The sequence below is a fragment of the Protopterus annectens genome, chromosome 2.part1, assembly GCF_019279795.1.
Source record: "Protopterus annectens isolate FY-2018-M chromosome 2.part1, PAN1.0, whole genome shotgun sequence".
Taxonomy (NCBI): domain Eukaryota; kingdom Metazoa; phylum Chordata; order Ceratodontiformes; family Protopteridae; genus Protopterus; species Protopterus annectens.
In genome coordinates, this window is record NC_056729.1 from 875,293,725 (window position 1) to 875,313,538 (window position 19,814).

Genomic DNA, 19,814 nt, shown 5'->3' on the forward strand with positions numbered 1-19,814 from the left:
AAGCAATTTCAAAACAGACAATAGGAAATTGCATTAGATTTTGCTACTCCTACCATGGAAGAAACTCCAGAAAACATCAGGCCTCACTTTACAAGAGCTACAGCCACTACCACAGCTTTTACCAAAGACATTTTAGAGGCTGCTACTTGGAGCTCCGTGCATACATTTGCCAAGCATTATAATTTACCTTTATACTCTAGATCCCGAGCAGGTTTTGCCACTGCTGTTTTGCAAGGGATCTTAACTACACCATAATTCTATCTTTCCACCTCCCCAGTTTGGCTATGGTATTCTACCTGCAGATGCATCCTTGAAGGACATAGTACAGTTTTGTACCTACCATAAATGTAGATGTCCGAATGCATCTGCAGTCAACCACCCTCCTTCCCCTCTGTGGTACTATCTGCCCCTCTTATAACTAGCTGGGGAATCTATTATGGTGTATTTGTTTGTATATATGTACATACATTCTCTAATATTTGGAATCATTGGCATTTATCCAAATTTAGTCCTCACGGGCACCTGGCATCTGGGGCAAGAACACTGAGGAAAATGGCGTGCTGCTGATGCCTTTATACCCAGTAACTGCAGCTATACGTGGGTGAAGGACAGCGAAGCCAACAGCAGACCAGACTTTGACTGCCGGTCAACCCCTGACCACAGGACATGCCTGACAGCAGGACAACCCAGCTATATTACTTGCATTCCTATCCTATTGTACTACATTTATGGTAGGTACAAAACTGTACTTTATCATTAAACATTTCTACAATTTCAGCTGCTTGTTTTTCATCTCCTCGAAATACAATTATAATGTCGTCTATGAATCTAGCATAGAAAGTTGTGATGCCTTTAAGTAAATCATTATTAAATACATGATTTCTCTCCCAATAAGACATTACTAGATTTGCGTAGCTGGATCCACATGGGGAACCCATTGCTACTCCCTTCTACTGCCTGTAAAATTTAATCTGAAGTAGGGAGGTCATTTGTCAGCAACCTGTGGGTCTTGGATCCGATATCGGATCCGAGCCGGCAACTTGTTTCAAGCTAATGGATCCGAGCTCCTAGCTCCTCCCCTCACCCATAATCCCCTGCTTAACCCTCCATGGCCTCAGATCTAGTTTGCCGCGTTTGTGGATAGCTGGATTCCTGTGAGCTCGTCTAGTACTTGGCAGTTAAGTTTATATTTTTCTGTCAACTTTCTTATTTTTTCACAAAAATTTTAAGTGTGTAAGTGTTAGGTTCCCTTTAGAGTAAAAATAATTTCTTTTAAGTAGTTTTCCCTCCCTTCGCTGGTGTTGGTGTTGTGTTTTGGGGCCTGTGTGTGTGTGTTACATTACTTTTTCTTTAAGTATGGCTGAGGCCCCAAAAGCCATTTTTTCTAACCTCACCTCAGGCTGTACCATTTGTGCAGCGATGTTCATCGTGCATACAGCTGCAGTCACAGCTGATGTGTTCTCCTGCCGTCAGGCGGGTCCTCGGTCGGCCGAATTCCAAAGTCTAGGTCCGGCGTCGGTTGTCGTCACTTCTTCCCTGACGTCAGTGCGACAGGGGTATAAAAGAACCAGCCAACGCCATTTTCTTCAGTCTTTCTTGCCGCTCGGTGCCCGAAGCAGAAGCAGTTCGCAAGTGCCGGTCGGCCAGTTCCTGAAATTACGAAAATTTTGAAACCGAAGTCTTCTTGAAAGCTAAGTACCCTGTTGGGGAAACTTTTCTTGCCTCAGACCGATGTCAGACAAAGTTAATAATTGTATTTTATGTGGGAAGCAAATATCGCATAAGGATTTCCATTCCCTCTGTATTCCTTGTTTAGGCCCAGACCACGACATCTCGGTCTGTCGCTTTTGTGCTACATTCAACAAACGCACCATTAAGCGTCGGGCGGAGTTTGCCCAGCATTATTTTGGCAAAACATTTAACTATATTATGTCGTCGGATACTCCGACTCCAGTTTTGTCTAAAAAGCGCAAAGATAAGGACCGACACACGAGGTCCGCGGCCTCTACCGACACCACGCCAAAGCCGACTACACGTGGTCGGTTCTCAGCGAGGCGCCTCGCAGCCCCTGACTACCGGCGACACTTCATTGGCGGTGTCTCCTGTGCCCGAGGTCGCAGGCTCCTCGGCCCATACCCCGACTACAGATACCGAAGCCACTCTTGGCGGTGAATCTTTCTTTTTCCATCAAGGCTTTCACTAAGTCTAAAGCAGCCATGCATTCTAAGAGACAAGCTACACAGGGCCCATCTCCAGGCCCCATGCCTAAAAACAGATGCTTAAAATGGCTGAGGATTTAATTACTCTTATCAGGGTTCTCAACCCCGGACAAAAGACCCAGAGTGGAGGAAGAATCCCCCTCCTCTGATCAGGGCTCCATTATTTCAGAGCACTCTGATGATCAGGAACATTCTTACTCCCCTTTTGAAGACTCTGATGCAGAGGAGTCCATTCCCTCTGTATCCCCTCCAGAGGATTACTCATTTGGGGAAACTTTGCATACCTTAAGGGAACACTTCCATTGGGAAGGCCAAGATTATTCAGATTCCAAGAAAAGGCTTAGGGAATTTCTCTTGCTACCTCAGCACAGGCCTCTGTGTCTTGGACATACTAGATGATGTGTACTCAGAGGCCTGCCTTAACCCGGATTCTCTACCTCCAGCCCCAGTCAAGCCTGACAGGTACTACAGGGTTCCTGACTCGCACCAATTTCTATACAAAAGCCATGCTGCTGACCCAGAAACTATCTCATAGGGCCCCAAGGGAATTAAGGCCTCCACTGCTAAAAATCCATTACCTTCCGAGAGAGATTCCAGAACCTTAGAAAGGTGGGGAAAAAAGGTATATACCTCGGCAACCTTAACCATGAGGGCATTAAACTGTCAGTTCCATATGCTAAAATACCAACAGTTTTTGTTATCACAATTGAAAAGTAAAATGTCACAACCTGAACAACCAGACTTGGAGTTGCAGGATGTGATGCATAGTGCAGAACAAGTGGGTAAACATACCTTACAATGTGGTTTTGATGCTCTAGAGGCCTCATGTAGAGCTGCTGTTACAGGATCAGTCATACGTAGACATGCCTGGCTCAAGGAACAAACCTTGCCAGATCATGTCAAAGCTAAATTACTAGATGCCCCTCTACAAAAGGATGTATTATTTGGTGCTAATGCTGAGGAGGTATTAAGGAAAATGGAGGAAAAGGCTAAATCAATGCAAACTGTGAAAGATTTTCTACAGGTACAACCCCCAGGCTTCAGTAGAAATTGGCCTTCCAAAAATTGGTCCTTTCCAGCCACGGACAGACCACAAAGAGGTAGATACAGGCGCCCGAGGGGCAGAGGACAATCCCAAGGATCGTTTAGAAGCAGACAATGGCAAGCTCCTACACAAAGAGGTGGTGAGGATAACTCACAACCATTCAGAAAGCAAGCCCAATGACTTTCCCCTATGCATGCCAAGCAAGACTCAAATGGCAGCACCCTTAGGCGGAAAACTGGCATTATTTTCAAAAAATTGGCATATTGTCACAAAAGACAAATGGATCCTGGACATTATAAACAGAGGCTACAGATTCCATTTTCACCCCCTTCCAAAAATGAGAGGCATGCCAAACCTGCAACACAATCAAAGGGCAGAGGCACAAAGGCAAATTACAGATCTCATAGACATGAAAGCTATTCAAGAGGTACCTACGAACAAACAAGGTCAAGGTTTTTATTCCAGACTATTCCTGGTACCAAGGAAGGGAAAAGATTGGAGACCTATTTTGGACCTATCCATCCTAAACACATTTCTACTCGTACCAAAATTCAAGATGCTCACTCTACAGCAGCTTCTTCCCATGCTGGGCAAGGAGTCTTGGCTGGTAACATTGGACCTCAAGGAGGCATACCTGCATATCCCAATCAGACAAAATTGCAGAAGATACCTCAGATTTCTTGCAGGTTCAACCCATTATCAATTCTCTGCATTGCCCTTTGGCTTATCTACTGTGCCCAGAGTATTCACGAAATGCCTGGCATCAGTAATTGCCTACTGCAGACTTCAAGGGATACAAATATACCCCTATTTGGACGACTGCCTGATCCAAGCGGACAGCAAGCACATTCTTCTGAAACATCTGGCTTATCTAATAATGTTGTTGAACTCTCTGGGATACACAGTCAACAAAAAGAAATCAAAGCTAATACCCTCTCAGAAAATAATTTTCCTGGGTGCCAACTTGGTCACAAACACCCAGATGGCCTACCTCACGCCAGAGAAGCAGGGGCAACTAACTCAATACTTCAGAGCACTAGCAAATTGCACCAGGCTGACTGCAAGGAAAATCCTGCAGGCTCTGGGATTCATGGCATCTTGCATCTTACTAATCCCATGTGCAAAGCTGCATATGAGGAAACTTCAATGGTACCTGAAAAACCTATGGTCTCAACACAGCCACAGTTTGGAAACAATAATACCACTAATTCCATGTCTTCAAAAGGAATTTCTGTGGTGGGCTCAAGCATGTCAAGCAAACACAGGTCTCCCATTCAGCAAGCCTAAAGCAAATCAAGTCATCACAACAGACACCTCGGACTATGCCTGGGGGGCGCACATGACAGATCGGTGCATTCAGGGCAAATGGTCCCAAGAAGAAAAGCACCTTCACATCAATCAAAAGGAAATGCTAGCAGTAATAAATGCTATTATAGCTTTCAAAGACCTTCTGCAACCAGGTCAACTATTAATAAGAACGGACAACACCACAGTTATGTGGTACATAAACAAACAGGGAGGAACACATTCATACCCCCTATGCAGACTGGCCATGTCACTTTGGAACATGGCCATGGACTTACAAATCGAACTACAAGCACAGTACTTGCCAGGCAAGGAAAACATGCTGGCAGACAACCTAAGCAGAAATATGACAGATCCACACGAATGGAAGTTGCATCCTCATGTTTTTACAGAGATAATCCAAGCATGGGGAAGGCCAGACATAGATCTCTTTGCCTCCCACAAAAATCACCAATTGACAAAATTCTGCTCAAGGATTTTCCATCCAAAGGCCTGGAGAGTGGATGCTCTCTCTTTCAGTTGGACATCAATGACAGTTTATGCCTTCCCACCTCTTCCTCTGCTGCCCAAAGTTCTATTGAAAACCAGAGCAGACAGACCAAAGATGATTCTCATTGCTCCAGACTGGCCAAGACAACACTGGTACCCACTCCTGAGGAGCCTGACGCATTCCCCACCATGGACCCTGCCTCTAATGCCTCTTCTCCTGACTCAGCACAGCTTCAAAACTCTTCGCAATCAGCTAAAAACACTCAATCTAGCCGCATGGAAGATTCCTTAGCATCACAACAGACCCTACTCTCCAAGGAGGTGCAGGATGTCATTTTGGAGGCCAGAAGGCCATCTGCTAGGAAAGCTTACTCCGCAAAATGGAAACGGTTTTGTGTCTGGAATGAGAAAAAGGGCCAGGATCCTGGAAAACTGAATTTACCTCACATATTACAGTATCTAGCTGAACTGCTAAGCAGTGGACTTTCATTCTCCTCCATCAAAATCCATGCCTCAGCCATTTCTGCAGAATACACTGATCCACCCTTATTCTCTCACCCCCTCTTAAGACAGTTCCTCAGAGGGGCTAAGAATCTAAAACCCCCAAGGAAACAACCAATACCTGCTTGGGATCTCAATTTCATTCTGGAAAAACTGACATTGCCTCCTTTTGAGCCAGCTGCCTCATCAGATTTGCAATACTTGTCCTGGAAAACAGCTTTCCTTCTGGCTGTTACCTCAGCTTGTAGAGTGTCGGAACTACAAGCTCTCATGGCTGTGCAGCCTTTTATCATCTTCCATCAGGCAGAGTTTCCTTACGAACCAACCCGTCCTTTATGCCAAAAGTGGTATCCAGGGTAGCTTTGAATCAGGCCATACACTTACCTACCTTTTATCCTAATCCTCAAAACAAAGGGGAGAGATTACTACATTCCTTGGACATCCACAGACAACTGCGTTATTATTTGGACAGAACAAAGCCTTTCAGAAAATCAGAACAGCTCTTTGTGCCCTATGCTATAGGAGCTCAAGGAAAGCCAATTTCCAAACAGACAATCTCAAAATGGATAGCCCACTGCATACGCTTTTGCTATTCTTTTCATGGCAAAACTGTACCTACAGGCATCAGATCTCACTCCACAAGGGCCACGACTACCTCTGCAGCCTTTCTCAGAGGAGTTCCTACCAAAGATATTTTAGAAGCAGCCACTTGGAGTTCTGTGCATACCTTCTCCAAGCACTACCACCTTCCACTATACTCCAAATGTAGAGTGGGCTTTGCCACTGCAGTCTTGCAGGGCATTCTGGCTCCTCCTAGTTCCACCTAGTGCCTACCACCCCTTTCTTAGCTTTGGGATTCTACCCATCTGTTATGACTGCAGCTGTATGCACGATGAACATAGTACAGTTTTGTACCTACCATAAATGTAGATGTTAGAGTGCTAATACAGCTGCAGTCCAGGTTTCCCTCCCTCCTTCCCCTCTTGGGACAGGCCTATTGGCTGACATATCCTCATGCAACCAGATTGGGGTATTCATTCATGATGTATTTGCTTGCACTACTGTATTTTGTTTATATGGCATTGCTTTATTACACTAATTTATGTATTGCCTTCCTTCTGGGGGCACCTGACATCTGGGGCAAGAAAAACTGAAGAAAATGGCGTCAGCTGGTTCTTTTATACCGCTGTCGCACTGACGTCGGGGAAGAAGCGACGACAACCGACACCAGACCTAGACTTTGGAATTCAGCCGACCGAGGACCCGCCTGACGGCAGGAGAACCCATCTGTTATGACTGCAGCTGTATTAGCACTCGAACATCTACATTTATGGTAGGTACAAAACTGTACTTTCAACCCCAGGGCACTGAAAGAGCGGAGGTCGAAGCTGGTCTTGGCGGGACTTTTACCCCCGGACTCGGCTCCGGCCTCCGCTGCTCCCGTGGCTCCACCACAGGCTGTGGTTGCTGCCATTCCTGCCCCCCTTTCTCTGTCCGGGACTCAAACTCCTGCTAAAGTGTTGGAGGACAGGGAGGCCACGAGGGAGAAACGGAGGGAGAAGCACCACAAGCGGTGGGCCGAGACCTCCGTTTCGGCCCGCCAGCTAAGCGGGCTTCTCCCTCCACTGCTTTTAGGTGGTCTCCTCCTCGGCTCCGATCCCCTTGTTTCTCCCCAGGGCCCGAGGAGGAGGAGGCCCGATCTCCATCGAGGTCATCGAGACAGCATTCCAGGCCTGCCTCGGTGACCTCTTCGAGATCGACCTTTAGTATGTCCGATGCAGACTTGGACCGGATGATGCGAAGGTTCATCCAGGCCCAGCTGCAGATGGGAGTGCTCTTGCCTGCCCCTTCGGGAGCTCAACACCTTTTTTCCATCCTATTGCTCCTTCTCCGACCCGCTATCCAGGTTCGGAGCGTTTGGAGCCGAGCAGCGTTGGAGCCGGGGGTGGGTCGGTGCTGACAGTACTTGGTACTTCGGATCCGACCCTGCTCTCGAGCCTGTCGGATCCGACCTCTCGGAGCCGTGGCCCGAGCTTCGGATCCGAGGGATTCAGTGTGCCTTCAGCTCCGTCCAGGTCAGAGCGCACTGGTCCTTCGGATCCGATGGTCTCGGCGCCGGTTCCGATCCCTTCATCGGATCCGAGTGGGAGCCGACTTTCGGATCCAAGAGAGAGTGGTTCCCCCTTGGCTTTCGATGTTGTGGAGAAGGCTCTGTTGAGAGCATCCGGACCCCCGGTCCTTGTATCGGCTCCTCCCTGCACTCCCTCTCTGCTGGGCCAGGCTTCCATCACCCGGCCAAAAGGACAGCCTGCTTCAATGTCACAGATAGTTCCATTGGAACAGGATGTTGCTGGAGAGGCCTCCTGGGACAGCCTCCCCGAGGAAGTGCCCCGGAAGCATAATTGCAAGAGGAGGCACGTGGACTCCCCTGAGTCCTTAACTGAGGACATGGACTTGGAGGAAGGGGAAGGCTCCCCATGATCACCCCCTGAGGATGTCTCCTTTGGAGACATCATGAAGATGCTGAGGATCAGAGGTGGGTGGTTTGCCCCCAAGTCTTCCTCCGACGAGTCCGTGTTTCTGGAGGCATTCGAAGCAGGCCCGTCTACCTCTTGGGTATCCCCTCCGGCCGACCACCTGGTGGACCTCATTACCACCAGGGCGTGGAAGGATCCGAACACCGTGGAGCCAATACCAAAACGCCCGGACAGAATACTTAGCCCCCCTCAGACGGATCGCACTGGAGTAAGGGCCCCCCCGTAGATGCCATGTTGATGGCGGCAGCCACGAAGAGGGAACTGGCTCAGGAGAGCCCCTCAGTCCATCCACCAAGCAAGGAGTCCCGCTCGATGGACCGCTTAGGGAAGCGAGTTTTTAGTTCAGCGACCTTCTCAGTAAGGTCTCTGAACTATATGGCACATGTCATCAGGATGCAGCGGGATCTTATCAAAGAATACGCTGCCTCCTCCTGAGTCCATGTCGGATGACAAGCAATTGTACTCCACCCGAATGGCCACTCTGAGATCAATTTCAAATACCTCTATGCGGCTATTGTCCCACGCCACAGAGGGAGCCGCTAGGGCTAGCGGAGCAGGCCTAGTCATGAGGCGTCAGGCCTGGCTCCATCATTGTGACTTTGCGGAGCCTTTAAAGCGTCTTTTGCGACGCCCTTTCGATGGTTCTGCCCTATTTGGCAAAACGGTTCGCGAGACACTTGTCCAGAGCGAGAAAGATGGGAAGACGTTGTCTGCCGTCGGAGTCCGCTTCTCTGCTCCCCAGCGGTCCTTTTTGAAGAACCAAAAGGGTCAGAAGAAGATGTGGTTCCGGAAATCGCAACATTCCCAACCCGCTCCGGACAACCAGTCCTTCGTGGCAGAGGAGGACAGGGGGGACGCCGCCCCAGGGGCAGAGGGGCTCCGAAAAACTTTGGGTCCAGAGAACCTTTCTCTGAACGGCCCACGCAGTAGCCCTAAAGGGTTGCCCGGCTGCTCCACTCTGGAGGCAGTCGGGGGGCACTTCTCGGAGCACCTAGTGGCATGGGAGTCCACCACAACAGACCGCTGGGTGCTTCGCATTATATCCAGAGGGTACAAAATACCATTACTCCATGTCCCCAAATTCAAGAACCTCCCCGATGTACCACCCGATCAGAGTGAGGCTGCAGCCGCAGAAATTCAGCAGCTGCTAAGAAAAAGAGCCATCCAGCCCGTCCCCCAAGACCAGCTCGGATTAGGGTTCTACTCCAGGTTCTTTTTGGTGCCAAAAAAGCCGGGGGACTTGAGACCGATTCTAGACCTTTCCCGCTTGAACCTGTCAGTAACCAAGGGAAAATTCCGAATGGTCACTCTTCAATCTGTTCTCCCCTTTCTAAGGGAGAACAATTGGATGTGCTCTATAGACCTCAAGGATGCCTACTACCACATTCTAATGGACAGACGATCCAGGAGGTTCCTCCGCTTCCGGCTGGGAGCCAGTCACTACCAGTTCAGGGTCCTTCCCTTTGGCTTCACCACAGCCCCCAGGGTGTTCACCAGGGTATTAGCAGTGATTGCGGCCCACCTGAGACACCAGGGAATACAGGTCTTTCCGTACCTGGACAACTGGCTCCTGACCGCCCCAACAAGGCATCTACTTTGCTCAGCCAGAGATTTCTTTCTCCGCCTAGCCCCACAGTTAGGCATCACCATCAATGCCGACAAATCCCTTCTGGCCCCGACACAAGTCATAGAATTCATAGGAGCCAAAATAGACACCAGAGAGCTACGTGCCTTTCTAACTTCTGAGAGAATCCGGAATTTGCAACTCCATGTGCGGGCTATCCTCCAGTCAGAGACTTCACCAGCGGAATTGGTCCTGAGGGCACTAGGCTCCATGGCGGCAGCGATTACGCTCCTTCCATGCGCCTGTCTGAACATGCAGGTACTGCAATGGACACTTCTAGTGCAATGGTCCTTTCTATCCCTTCCTCTTCACCACCCCATTGCTATCAGCAAGGCTTGCAGGAGGGCTCTATTATGGTGGCTCCAAGCTTCGGACCTCCATACGGGCCGTCCCTTCTGCACCTCTCCCCAAGGTGACCACGGACGCCTCCCGCCTCGGGGGGGGGCATTATTCAGGCAGGACAGTCCAAGGCACGTGGAACGACACAGAGACCTCCCTGCATATCAACGTTCTGGAGATGAGAGCGGTGCTGTTCGCTTTGCAAGCACTTCAGGATCCCCTCCCCATAGGAACGATTGCAATTCAGTCAGACAACATGTCGGTTGTCTGGTACATCAACAAACAGGGGGAACCAGATCTTACCCTCTATGCCGCGAAGCCATGAGAGTGTGGGAATGGGCGATCTCCACCAACCGCTTTCTGATTGCAACACACATTCTGGGACAGACCAACATCCTAGTGGACAAACTCCGTCGCACCCTTCTTACCCCGTATGAGTGGTCTCTCAATCCACTAGTAGCAAAGCAGATATTCGCAATATGGGGGCAACCCTGCTGCGATCTTTTTGCGTCTCCCTCAAACACCAAATGCGGCAATTTCTTCGCTCTGATTTTCCCTCCAGGGGAAACTCCAAGAGATGCTCTGGTGCATGCTTGGCCACCCGGTCTACTTTAATGCCTATCCTCCTCTACCCCTGATGCTGCAACTCTTACAGAAAGCCTCATGGTTGGGGAGCAGGATGATCCTCATTGCCCCATTCTGGCCTCGGCAAATTCGTTTCCCTTACCTGTGGTCTCACCTAGTGAATCCTCCTTGGATTCTGGATCCCAGTCCGGATCTAATCTCCCAAAAGCCATCCTTGTGGCAGCGCATAAGCTCTCCACCAGGAAAGTGTACCGCAGTAAATGGAAACGTTTCTCCATCTGGGCGGAGCATCATGATCTAGATCCCTTTACGGCTCCTCTTCCGTCCGTATTAGACTTCCTAACCGAACATTTTCAGGAAGGCGCTAGTTGTTCAACTGTCAAAGTGCAATTGGCAGCCATCTCACATTACCATGTGGGACATGATACAGGGCCTTTGATGTCGGCCAAGTTGTGTAAAACCTTTCTCAAGGGCACCTTCTTGCTTAGACCCCCTATAAAAGAAGCTGTACCACCATGGGATCTTTCACTAGTTCTTCAAGCCTTGACTGCTCCACCTTTTGAACCCACTGCTTCAGTAGATCTCAAATTCTTGTCCTGGAAAACAGCATTCCTTGTAGCCATCACTTCAGCAAAAGAGTTTGAACTTCAAGCTCTTTCTGTGAAGCCTCCTTATTTGATCTTTCACCCAGCCAGAGTGTACCTCAGGATCAATCCCTCTTTTCTTCCCAAGATAGCATCAGAAACCATCAGAATAAAGGAGAGTACAAGCTGCACTCATTAGATGTTCATAGGCAGCTTCGCTTTTATACTCATAGAACAGCTGGTCATAGACAATCCGACCAGCTGTTTGTTTCCTTTGCCAAATTTAATTTGGGGAAAGCAATATCAAAAGTATCTCTATCACGCTGGATTTCTCAATGTATCCTATTGGCGTACCAAGCCTCTGGGAGACCGCACCGAAGGAGTTTGCACACATTCCACTCGTTCCATCTCTACTTCTGCGGCCTTCAAGTCTAGAGTTCCATTGGATGATATTTGTTCGGCAGCCACTTGGGCTTCATCTCATACCTTTATTAACCACTACAAACTGGACGTGATTTCTAGAGGGAGAGCATCCTTTGGCTCTGCGGTGCTTCGCAATATCCTTCCATGATGGCCACACAAGGTTCAGGTAGCTGGGGACTCTGTCCCACAGTTTCCTGACAAATGAACTCCCTACTTCAGATTAAGAAGTTATGTACTCACCATAACGTTCCATCTGAGTAGGTAGATTCATTTGTCTGCAACCATCCCCCCCTCCTTCCCCCTGGCCTTCTTCGGATCTATTTTAGTTGGATACCCGTTTTTGGGTGTATATTGAGGGGCAAACTCGATCTGAGATCATGGAGGGTTAGCAGGGGATTATGGGTGAGGGGAGGAGCTCGGATCCATTAGCTTGAAACAAGTTGCCGGCTCGGATCCAAGACCCACAGGTTGCCGACAAATGAATCTACCTACTCAGATGGAACGTTATGGTGAGTACATAACTTCTTATTTTCGAAGAGAATGAAATTATAAGACAAAATGATGTCAAAGACAAAATGATGTCTAATAATTCTCCTACTAGAGCTATTTCACTTGGTTCTGCGTTTTTTTGACGTATATTTTCTTGTACCCAATCTATACCTAATTGGTGAGGTATGCTGGAATAGAGTTCTTTCACATCCACTGTTAAAAAATTATCTTCTTGGTAGATGGTGTTATTTATTTTGTTCAAAAAGTCCCATGAATCTTTTAATATCCACTCATCTAATGAAACATATGTCTTTAAGATTCCATCCACGTATTTTGCACAAGCATATGTGGAGGATCTTCTCCCATCCACTATTGGCCTAAATGGTGGGTTGTTAGTGTCTTTATGGATTTTAGGGACTCCGAAAATTGTTGGTACTTTAGGGGCATCCATCAACAAATAGTTAAATTCTTGTGAGTCAATTCTTGCCTCAATGAGTAATTCATTAAAATAACTTCTGATAAATTGATTAGAGCTATTATATTCGCTCGGAGATGATTGCTCATATGAATCCATACACAAGATGTCTTTAATTTTGTTATTATAGTCCAATCTATCCATAATTACTAATCCGCCCCCCTTATCCGGATTCATAATTCTGACATCAGTTGATATAAGGAGCTGGATATTATCTCTCTCATCTTTAGATAAATTATATGTGTGATTTCTACTTTTTTGGTCCAATTGCCTTAAATCAATCTCACACATTTTTTCAAAAGTGTGAATTGTAGGATGTAAGGGGAGATTATAGCAAATGGCCACTCTTAGCGAATTATCCATCACATTAGATTCTCCCAATAATTGTTTTAAATTTAGTTTTCTTACAAAAAACTTGATATCACAGGTTTGTGCTAAATTCATCTTATGAGATGGAACAAAAGTTGATCCTTTTGCTAAAATATTAGCCATTTCTTCTGTCACAACGAATGAGGAAAAATTGTAAATGAGAAAATCTTGTGTATTTTTTACTATTGTCATAGGATTTGATTCGTTATGATATATCATCTCTTGTGGTTGTGGTTCTTCCTCCTGTTCCATTGTTTCCTCTGGTTCCGTCGTTGAAAACCCTGACCCCCATAAGAAGTAGATGCCTGTTGGTTACATCCTTGTTCATTAGTGTTCCCATTATTGTTGTTATTATTTCGTTCTTTTATTCTGTCACTTCTCCTTAAACTATCTTCTGGTGTATTATTTACATTATTATTGCCATATGATGTAGATGGATGCAAATTAGCTGATGTTGTAACTACATCAGCTTCTTCATTTATATGTAAAATTTCTCCATTATTAGGATTTTGATTATTAGGTTGAATCTGCATCGTTGATGGCATGGGATAAGCTGTCCCTGCTTTGTATTGTGCTTGATCCATCTGTAATTTCTTGATTTTAGTTATTTTTATTTTTTGTAAATGTTGTTCAATGCTCTGAAAAACACGTTGGTAATCGTATTTATATCTAGTGAAATCAATGTGATCATTAATTTGTTTATCATTTCAATCTCCGATTGCAAATCTCGCATCATTATTGTATAATGTTTAATCATGACTTGTAATAATTGCAACCCATGCTGGTTGAATAAATTAGTTAAATCCTGATGGAATGTTGATCCAGGTATGAGGCCTGTGGGATATCTCCAAGTCCTAAGGTCTTTTGGGACAATTTCATATTTAAGACATTCCTGAAAGTATTCAATCTCTAAATTGAGTTTTTTATGTTTCAACATTTTAGAATCTAAAAGGGACAATAAGTCGGCGAGTGATTTCTCCAAATTATTGTCTTGAAGCATATTATTATTGGTTCTACTTTCTTCCTATAAACCTATAGGTGCCGATAACCAATCTTGTAAATTTATAACTGGTGTATTTAAAACTGGCGTACCATTCTGTTGTATTGCAATTGGGCATCTGTTGGTAATTACGGGCTCATTTCTTTCTTGTGTAATCCGGTGCTCATTCGAGTTGTTTTGACTAGGAACCGTCTCAGTTCTTCTGATGGCTCGTCCTTGTTCCGATAAATTAACTGCACCAATAAGTTGATTTACATTAATATGAGCTGTCCGTTGACCTGGTGTGATATTATCCTGCTCCAGACTAGCCACCAGACCCCAGTTATCTGCCACAAAAATCCTGCAAGCTCTGGGGTTTAGGGCATCTTGTATTGTACTCATTCCATGTGCCAGACTGCAATATGAGGAAACGTCAGTGGTACCTAAAAAGCCTTTGGTGTCAACACTTGGAAACTTTTATTCCCATGATACTTTGCCTCAGAAAAATATTTCTTTGGTGGGCAGCAGCATGCTCCCACAACAAGGGACTACCTTTCTCACCACCCCCCGCCACCCAGACCCTCACCACAGACTATGACTGGGGTGCACACCTGGACAGCAGTTGCATACAGGGCCAATGGAGCCCACAGCAAATCCATCTGCAGATCAACCAAAAAGAGATGATAGCTGTCCAGCACGCCTTCACAGCTTTCAAGCCCCCCTTCTCTCCCCAGGAGCTCTCCTGATGAAAACCGACACCACCACTGTGATGTGGTATATCAGCAAGCAGGGAGGGACTCGCTCCTACCCTCTGTGCAGGCTGGCCTTGACCCTTTGGCACACAGCCTCTGCCATGCAACTCCACCTGTTAGCACAGTTCCTGCCAGGTTCTCTAAACTCTCTGGCAGACCACACTTGGGGGCTCCTGACAGGGCAAGAAAAACTGATGTAATGGTGTTGGCTGCCTTAATTTATACTACTGATGACCTGACGTCAGTCCTGAAGCAACAGCAACCATCGCAGAAATACTAAGCCTCTGGTATTCGGGCCGGCCGAGGGCTACCCTGGCAGGGATAACCCAAATGTGATGACTGCAACAGTGAATACACTCGAACATATATTTATGGTAAGCATACACAACTGTACTTCCTCTGTACCTTCTCATGCTGAAATGTATATTCTGTTTGCTATGTATGTTAACTTGTTATTGTTTGTCTATGTGATTGTGTATTATATTTCAGCTCAGTTTGAATGTTTTTACTGTGAAGCTTTTCTCCCCGGGTCTCCAGTTGAAAAAGGGCTCTGTCCCAGTCGGACTAACCCAGTCAACAAATGTCAAATTAATAAAATATGATTGACAAAAATACATGTTTTGTGCACTGCAATTGCTATTTTGCAGTAGAATGCCATCCCAGGACCCTTATGCATGGTTTGAAACTTGGGACTCCTCCTAATTTTCGATTTCTAGAGTTAACTGCATATGAATGCTTTCATTTTTGTATTTGTAGTTTTTCAAGGGCAGTGTTCTGTAGTTAAGTGTAGAATGACAATGTTCCATTTTTGTAGTTTTCAATGCATAGTGTAATTGCATCTTTGTATCTTGGTAGTTGTGGTTTGTTCACAAGTTTTGTTTTCTGAATATTAAAGTAAACTGAACTTTTTTTTTCTAATAGGGGAAATAAAAACATCACTTTGACTTTATCATGGAATGTCATACCAAATGCAGGCCTCCTTCCTCTTGTGACTGGTGAAGGACACATTTCTGTTCCATTTCCAGATGCATACGAAATGGCAAGGAGCTATTAAGGACATGCATTTTGGCCAGAGAATAGTCTAGAATTGGATACCTGAATTCAGCATTTTGTACAGATGCATCCTATACAGTTTTGAAAACAGTTTTCGATTCATTTGTGTCATTGCCTTTGCCCTTTCTGGTTATTCAACAGATTTAAACATGGACCAAGTAGTAAAAAATATTATAAAAAATAATGTCATCTTTTTTTATATGTTGATGTGGTCTTCAGTTGTCTGTAGTAAATAAAGTGTTATGTACCACTGTCCAGTTTATTTTACTTAGTTCATTCTACATTTAAGTTAATCATTTGTTTTTGTTTTTTTATGAAAAAAAAAATAATATATATATGTACTGTACTGTGGGTGACAGCGGAGTTGTGAGGGTCTTCCAGGCAGCATTCTTGAGGATGTTGTTAGACTGTACTTCTGTTAGGTGAATCATTCATACTAGAATTTGCTCTAAAGCCTCTGATTACACAATTGCTCCTGAGGTTTCTGGATTCATCAAAAGTATGACTTTGCTTTTAATATCATCTTTATTACACAAGAAGAAATGTTTCATCATAAAATACACAAAGGTAGAGTTATTGTTTATTATTTTTCATAAAATGCGTTCTTAGCAAGTGTCAAGGTGTTATTTTTTTTTCAAAGATAAGTGTACTTTTTCTTGTTAGTTAAGGTTGGTACTTATTTTGACACACAATTCCTACCTTTACTCCATATTACTCTTCTTGGGTTTACCCTCCTTTTTTGTCAAGTGCTTATTCTTATTGGTGGCTTCCACCATTTTTTCTTCCGTCCCTTTGGAATCTTCTGTTATAAACAAAAAATGAAAAAACTTTTAGTGTTAGAATAGTCAGTGGATTAATGCAAAGGTGTCTTCTTGAGTGTTAGTTGTATTTTGCTTGTTGTACTCTTCTTTACAGGATGTTTGGCAAGGCCTCCTTTTTTCAGAAGAGCTCAGCATGCAAACACAAGGCAACAATCCCAAGACATGCATGTCATGTGTTTTTGTTGGCAGAGACAGTTCATTTGGAAGAGGCTTGAGCATTGTTTTCCTCCTTCACTTTGACCCTTTCAGACCAGCAGTCCAAGCTTCTTTTAAAGGGTGGTCTTCCTGCTATTGGTGGGAGAACCAGTGCTGCATTGTCTAGCTCACATCAATCCAAAAAACATCAGACAAGTCACCAGAGAAGCATAGGAGAGAAAAGACAAAGGAAAAAGAAAAGATTAAAATAGCTAGAAAGTCAAGAAAGATCTTATGTCAATTTCTGGCCTGACTCCTAAGGTCTCTCATACCCTGTACCTGACTGCCCCCATTTCAACTCCGGGCTGAAGTCAATCTTTGATTCAGTCCCTGACCATTTCTGCTGATTTGAAACCTGCCTTCTCCCCGGATCTGTTTCACTGTTGTAGTCCTAACCAATGGGTTATCCGGCTCCCGGTAGCCCTCGATCCGCCTGAATACCAAAGGTAAGTAAAAATGACGTCGGCTGTCGTCTGTTGTAAAGGACGTCAGGGCGTCTGATACAAAAGGAGGCAGCTGACATCACTTCCTCAGTCTTCCTTGCCGCGGAGCCCAAAGCAGAAGCATTTCTTGCATGAGTGCCGGTCGGCAGTCTACTTTTTTGTTTCCAACTACAAGTTGAAGTTAACTACAGCTAAGTACCCCGTTGGGGATCCTCTTTTCTTGCCTTAACGAATGTCAGAAAAAGTTAATAATTGTCTTGCCTGTGGAAAGCAGATTCCCCATAGAGATTTTCATTCCTATTGTATTATCTGTTTAGGCCTTGATCACGAAGTTCCTAATTGTGAGGTCTGTGCTTCCTTTAATCCGCGTACTATTAGTCGTCATGCTAAGCTTTTAGTTAAACATTTTGGAGTTTGGCCTAAGTTTGCTTGTATGGCATCCACTGGTCTTCAAGCTTCGGATATCCCAAAGAAACATAAGGATAAGGACCGCGACAGGCTTCCGAAGGTCAAGTCCTCTGATGAGTTTTTCGACAGTCATGCGGTAGCCAGTGAGGCACCTTTGCAGCCCGCAGATTTTCAACCGAAGGCCTCAGTTGAGACCATTTCAGAGGTCCCCAGGCCTCCGGCTTCCATTTTGCCTTCTGACCTTCCGCCTGTTGCCTCTTCAGCTGGATCCGGAGCTGCTAAGCTGACTCGGGTGTCTGAGGCCTCCGGTCTTCGTTCCAACAGCAAACTCATACCGACAATTTTGGCTGCAACTTCGGCGGTTGCCAGGCCTCCCGAGTCCTTCAGACTTGCAGGTAAATCTTCCAGTCTTAAGCCTGTGAACAAACAGGTTCCAGATGTTCTTCGTGTTTCACTGTTGCAGTCTTTACATTTGGGTAATCCTACTGGCAGGTTGCCCTCAGTCGGCCTGAATTCCAAAGTCCTGGGTCCTGCGTCGGCTGCTGTCGCCCCTTCCCTGACGTCAGGTCATCGGGGGGTATAAAAGATGCGGCCAATGCCATTTTCTTTAGTCTTTCTTGCTGTGCGGTGCCCGAAGCAGAAGCAGTTCGCAAGTGCCGGTCGGCCGACTCCTGAGATTTTCGTGTTCGACTTTCAGATCCGAAGTCCTTAATAAAGCTAAGTACCCCGTTGGGGAAACTTTTTTCTTGCTCCAGACCGATGTCAGAAAAAGTAAATAATTGTATTTCTTGTGGAAAGCAAATACCTCATAAGGACTTTCATTCTTACTGTATTCCTTGCCTAGGCCCTGATCACAACGTTTCTGGTTGTCAGTTTTGTGCTACATTTAACCAACGCACTATTAAGCGTCGGTATGATTTTGCTTTAAACTATTTTAGAATCCGGTTTAATTATCCAGAAATGTCGTCGGATAGCCATCCGACTACCGGCGTTCACAAAAAACGCAAAGAAAGGGAGAGAGATAGACAACAGAGGCCCAAAACTGACTATGACGCTTCTCCTAAGCCAGTCGCCGGTTCTTGAGGTGCTTTCGCAGCCCCTGACACCTGCTACTTTAGAGTCGCAGGCCGCTACCGACTCCCACGTGGAGTCGGCCATGCCGCTGAAAACTCAAGGTATTGGAGCCTCTGATACTATTCCTTCAGATGGGTCTGGAGCCGCTGAGCAGGCACTGGCTTCTGAGGGTGTATTCAGACCTAAACATCTTTACATTAAACCAACCTCAGCTTCAAAGGCAAAGGCTAAAGCACCTTCTAAAGCAAAGAAACAAACTCAAGAGCCACATGGATAGGCCTCTATGCCCAAAAAACAGATGCTCAAAATGGCCGAAGACTTAATTACCTGAACCCTCCTGATAAGAGGCCTAGGCAAGAGACTGACTATGAATCTTCAGATCAGGTTTCTATTTCTTCTGATTCCTCTTCTGATCAGGAATACCCCCCCCCCTCCCCAATGAGGATTCTGATGCTAAAGAATCTATACCTTCAGCTTCTCCTCCAGAGGACTATTCTTTTGGGGAAACCTTGCATACCATGAGGGAGCATTTCCACTGGGAGAGCCAAGATTTTTTAGACTCTAAAAAGAGGCTCAGGGATTTCATTTTACTACCTCAACACAGGCCACTAGCCATTCCACCTGTGTTAGACATTGTAGATAATGTGTTTTGAGAGTCTAGTCTTACCCCTGACTCCTTACCTCCAGCTCCTGTTAAGCCTGACAGATATTACAGGGTTCCTGACTCTCATAAATTCCTTTTTAAAAACCCTGCTGCAGACCCAGAAACTATTTCACAGGGTCCCAAAGGAGTAAAGGCTTCCACTGCAAAAATCCCAACCCCCTCTGATAGAGATTCTTGGGCACTGGATAGATAGGGAAAAAAGGTTTACACATCTGCTACCTTAGCTATGAGGGCGATTGTCAGATGTTCATCGTGTTACCCTGCTGCAGTCATCACACTTGGGTTATCCTGTCGTCAGGCGGTCCCGCAGTCGGCCGGAATTCCAAAGTCTTGGTCCGGCGTCGGTTGCTGTCGCCTCTTCCCTGATGTCAGTGCGCCAGGGGTATATATAGTGCAACCAACGCCATTTTCTTCAGTCTTTCTTGCCGCGCGGTGCCCGAA

General features: G+C 45.9%; 1 protein-coding gene across 1 annotated transcript in view; it reads left to right on the forward strand.

Moving 5' to 3' along the window:
- Positions 1–16,020, forward strand: part of SPCS3 (signal peptidase complex subunit 3) — a 502,901-nt gene extending 486,881 nt beyond the window's left edge. The window contains exon 5 of the mRNA XM_044062522.1: positions 15,637–16,020. Coding sequence (XP_043918457.1) covers positions 15,637–15,769 — 133 coding nt within the window. The 3' untranslated portion in view covers positions 15,770–16,020. The remainder of the gene's footprint in view (positions 1–15,636) is intronic.
- The last annotated feature ends 3,794 nt before the right edge of the window (positions 16,021–19,814 follow it).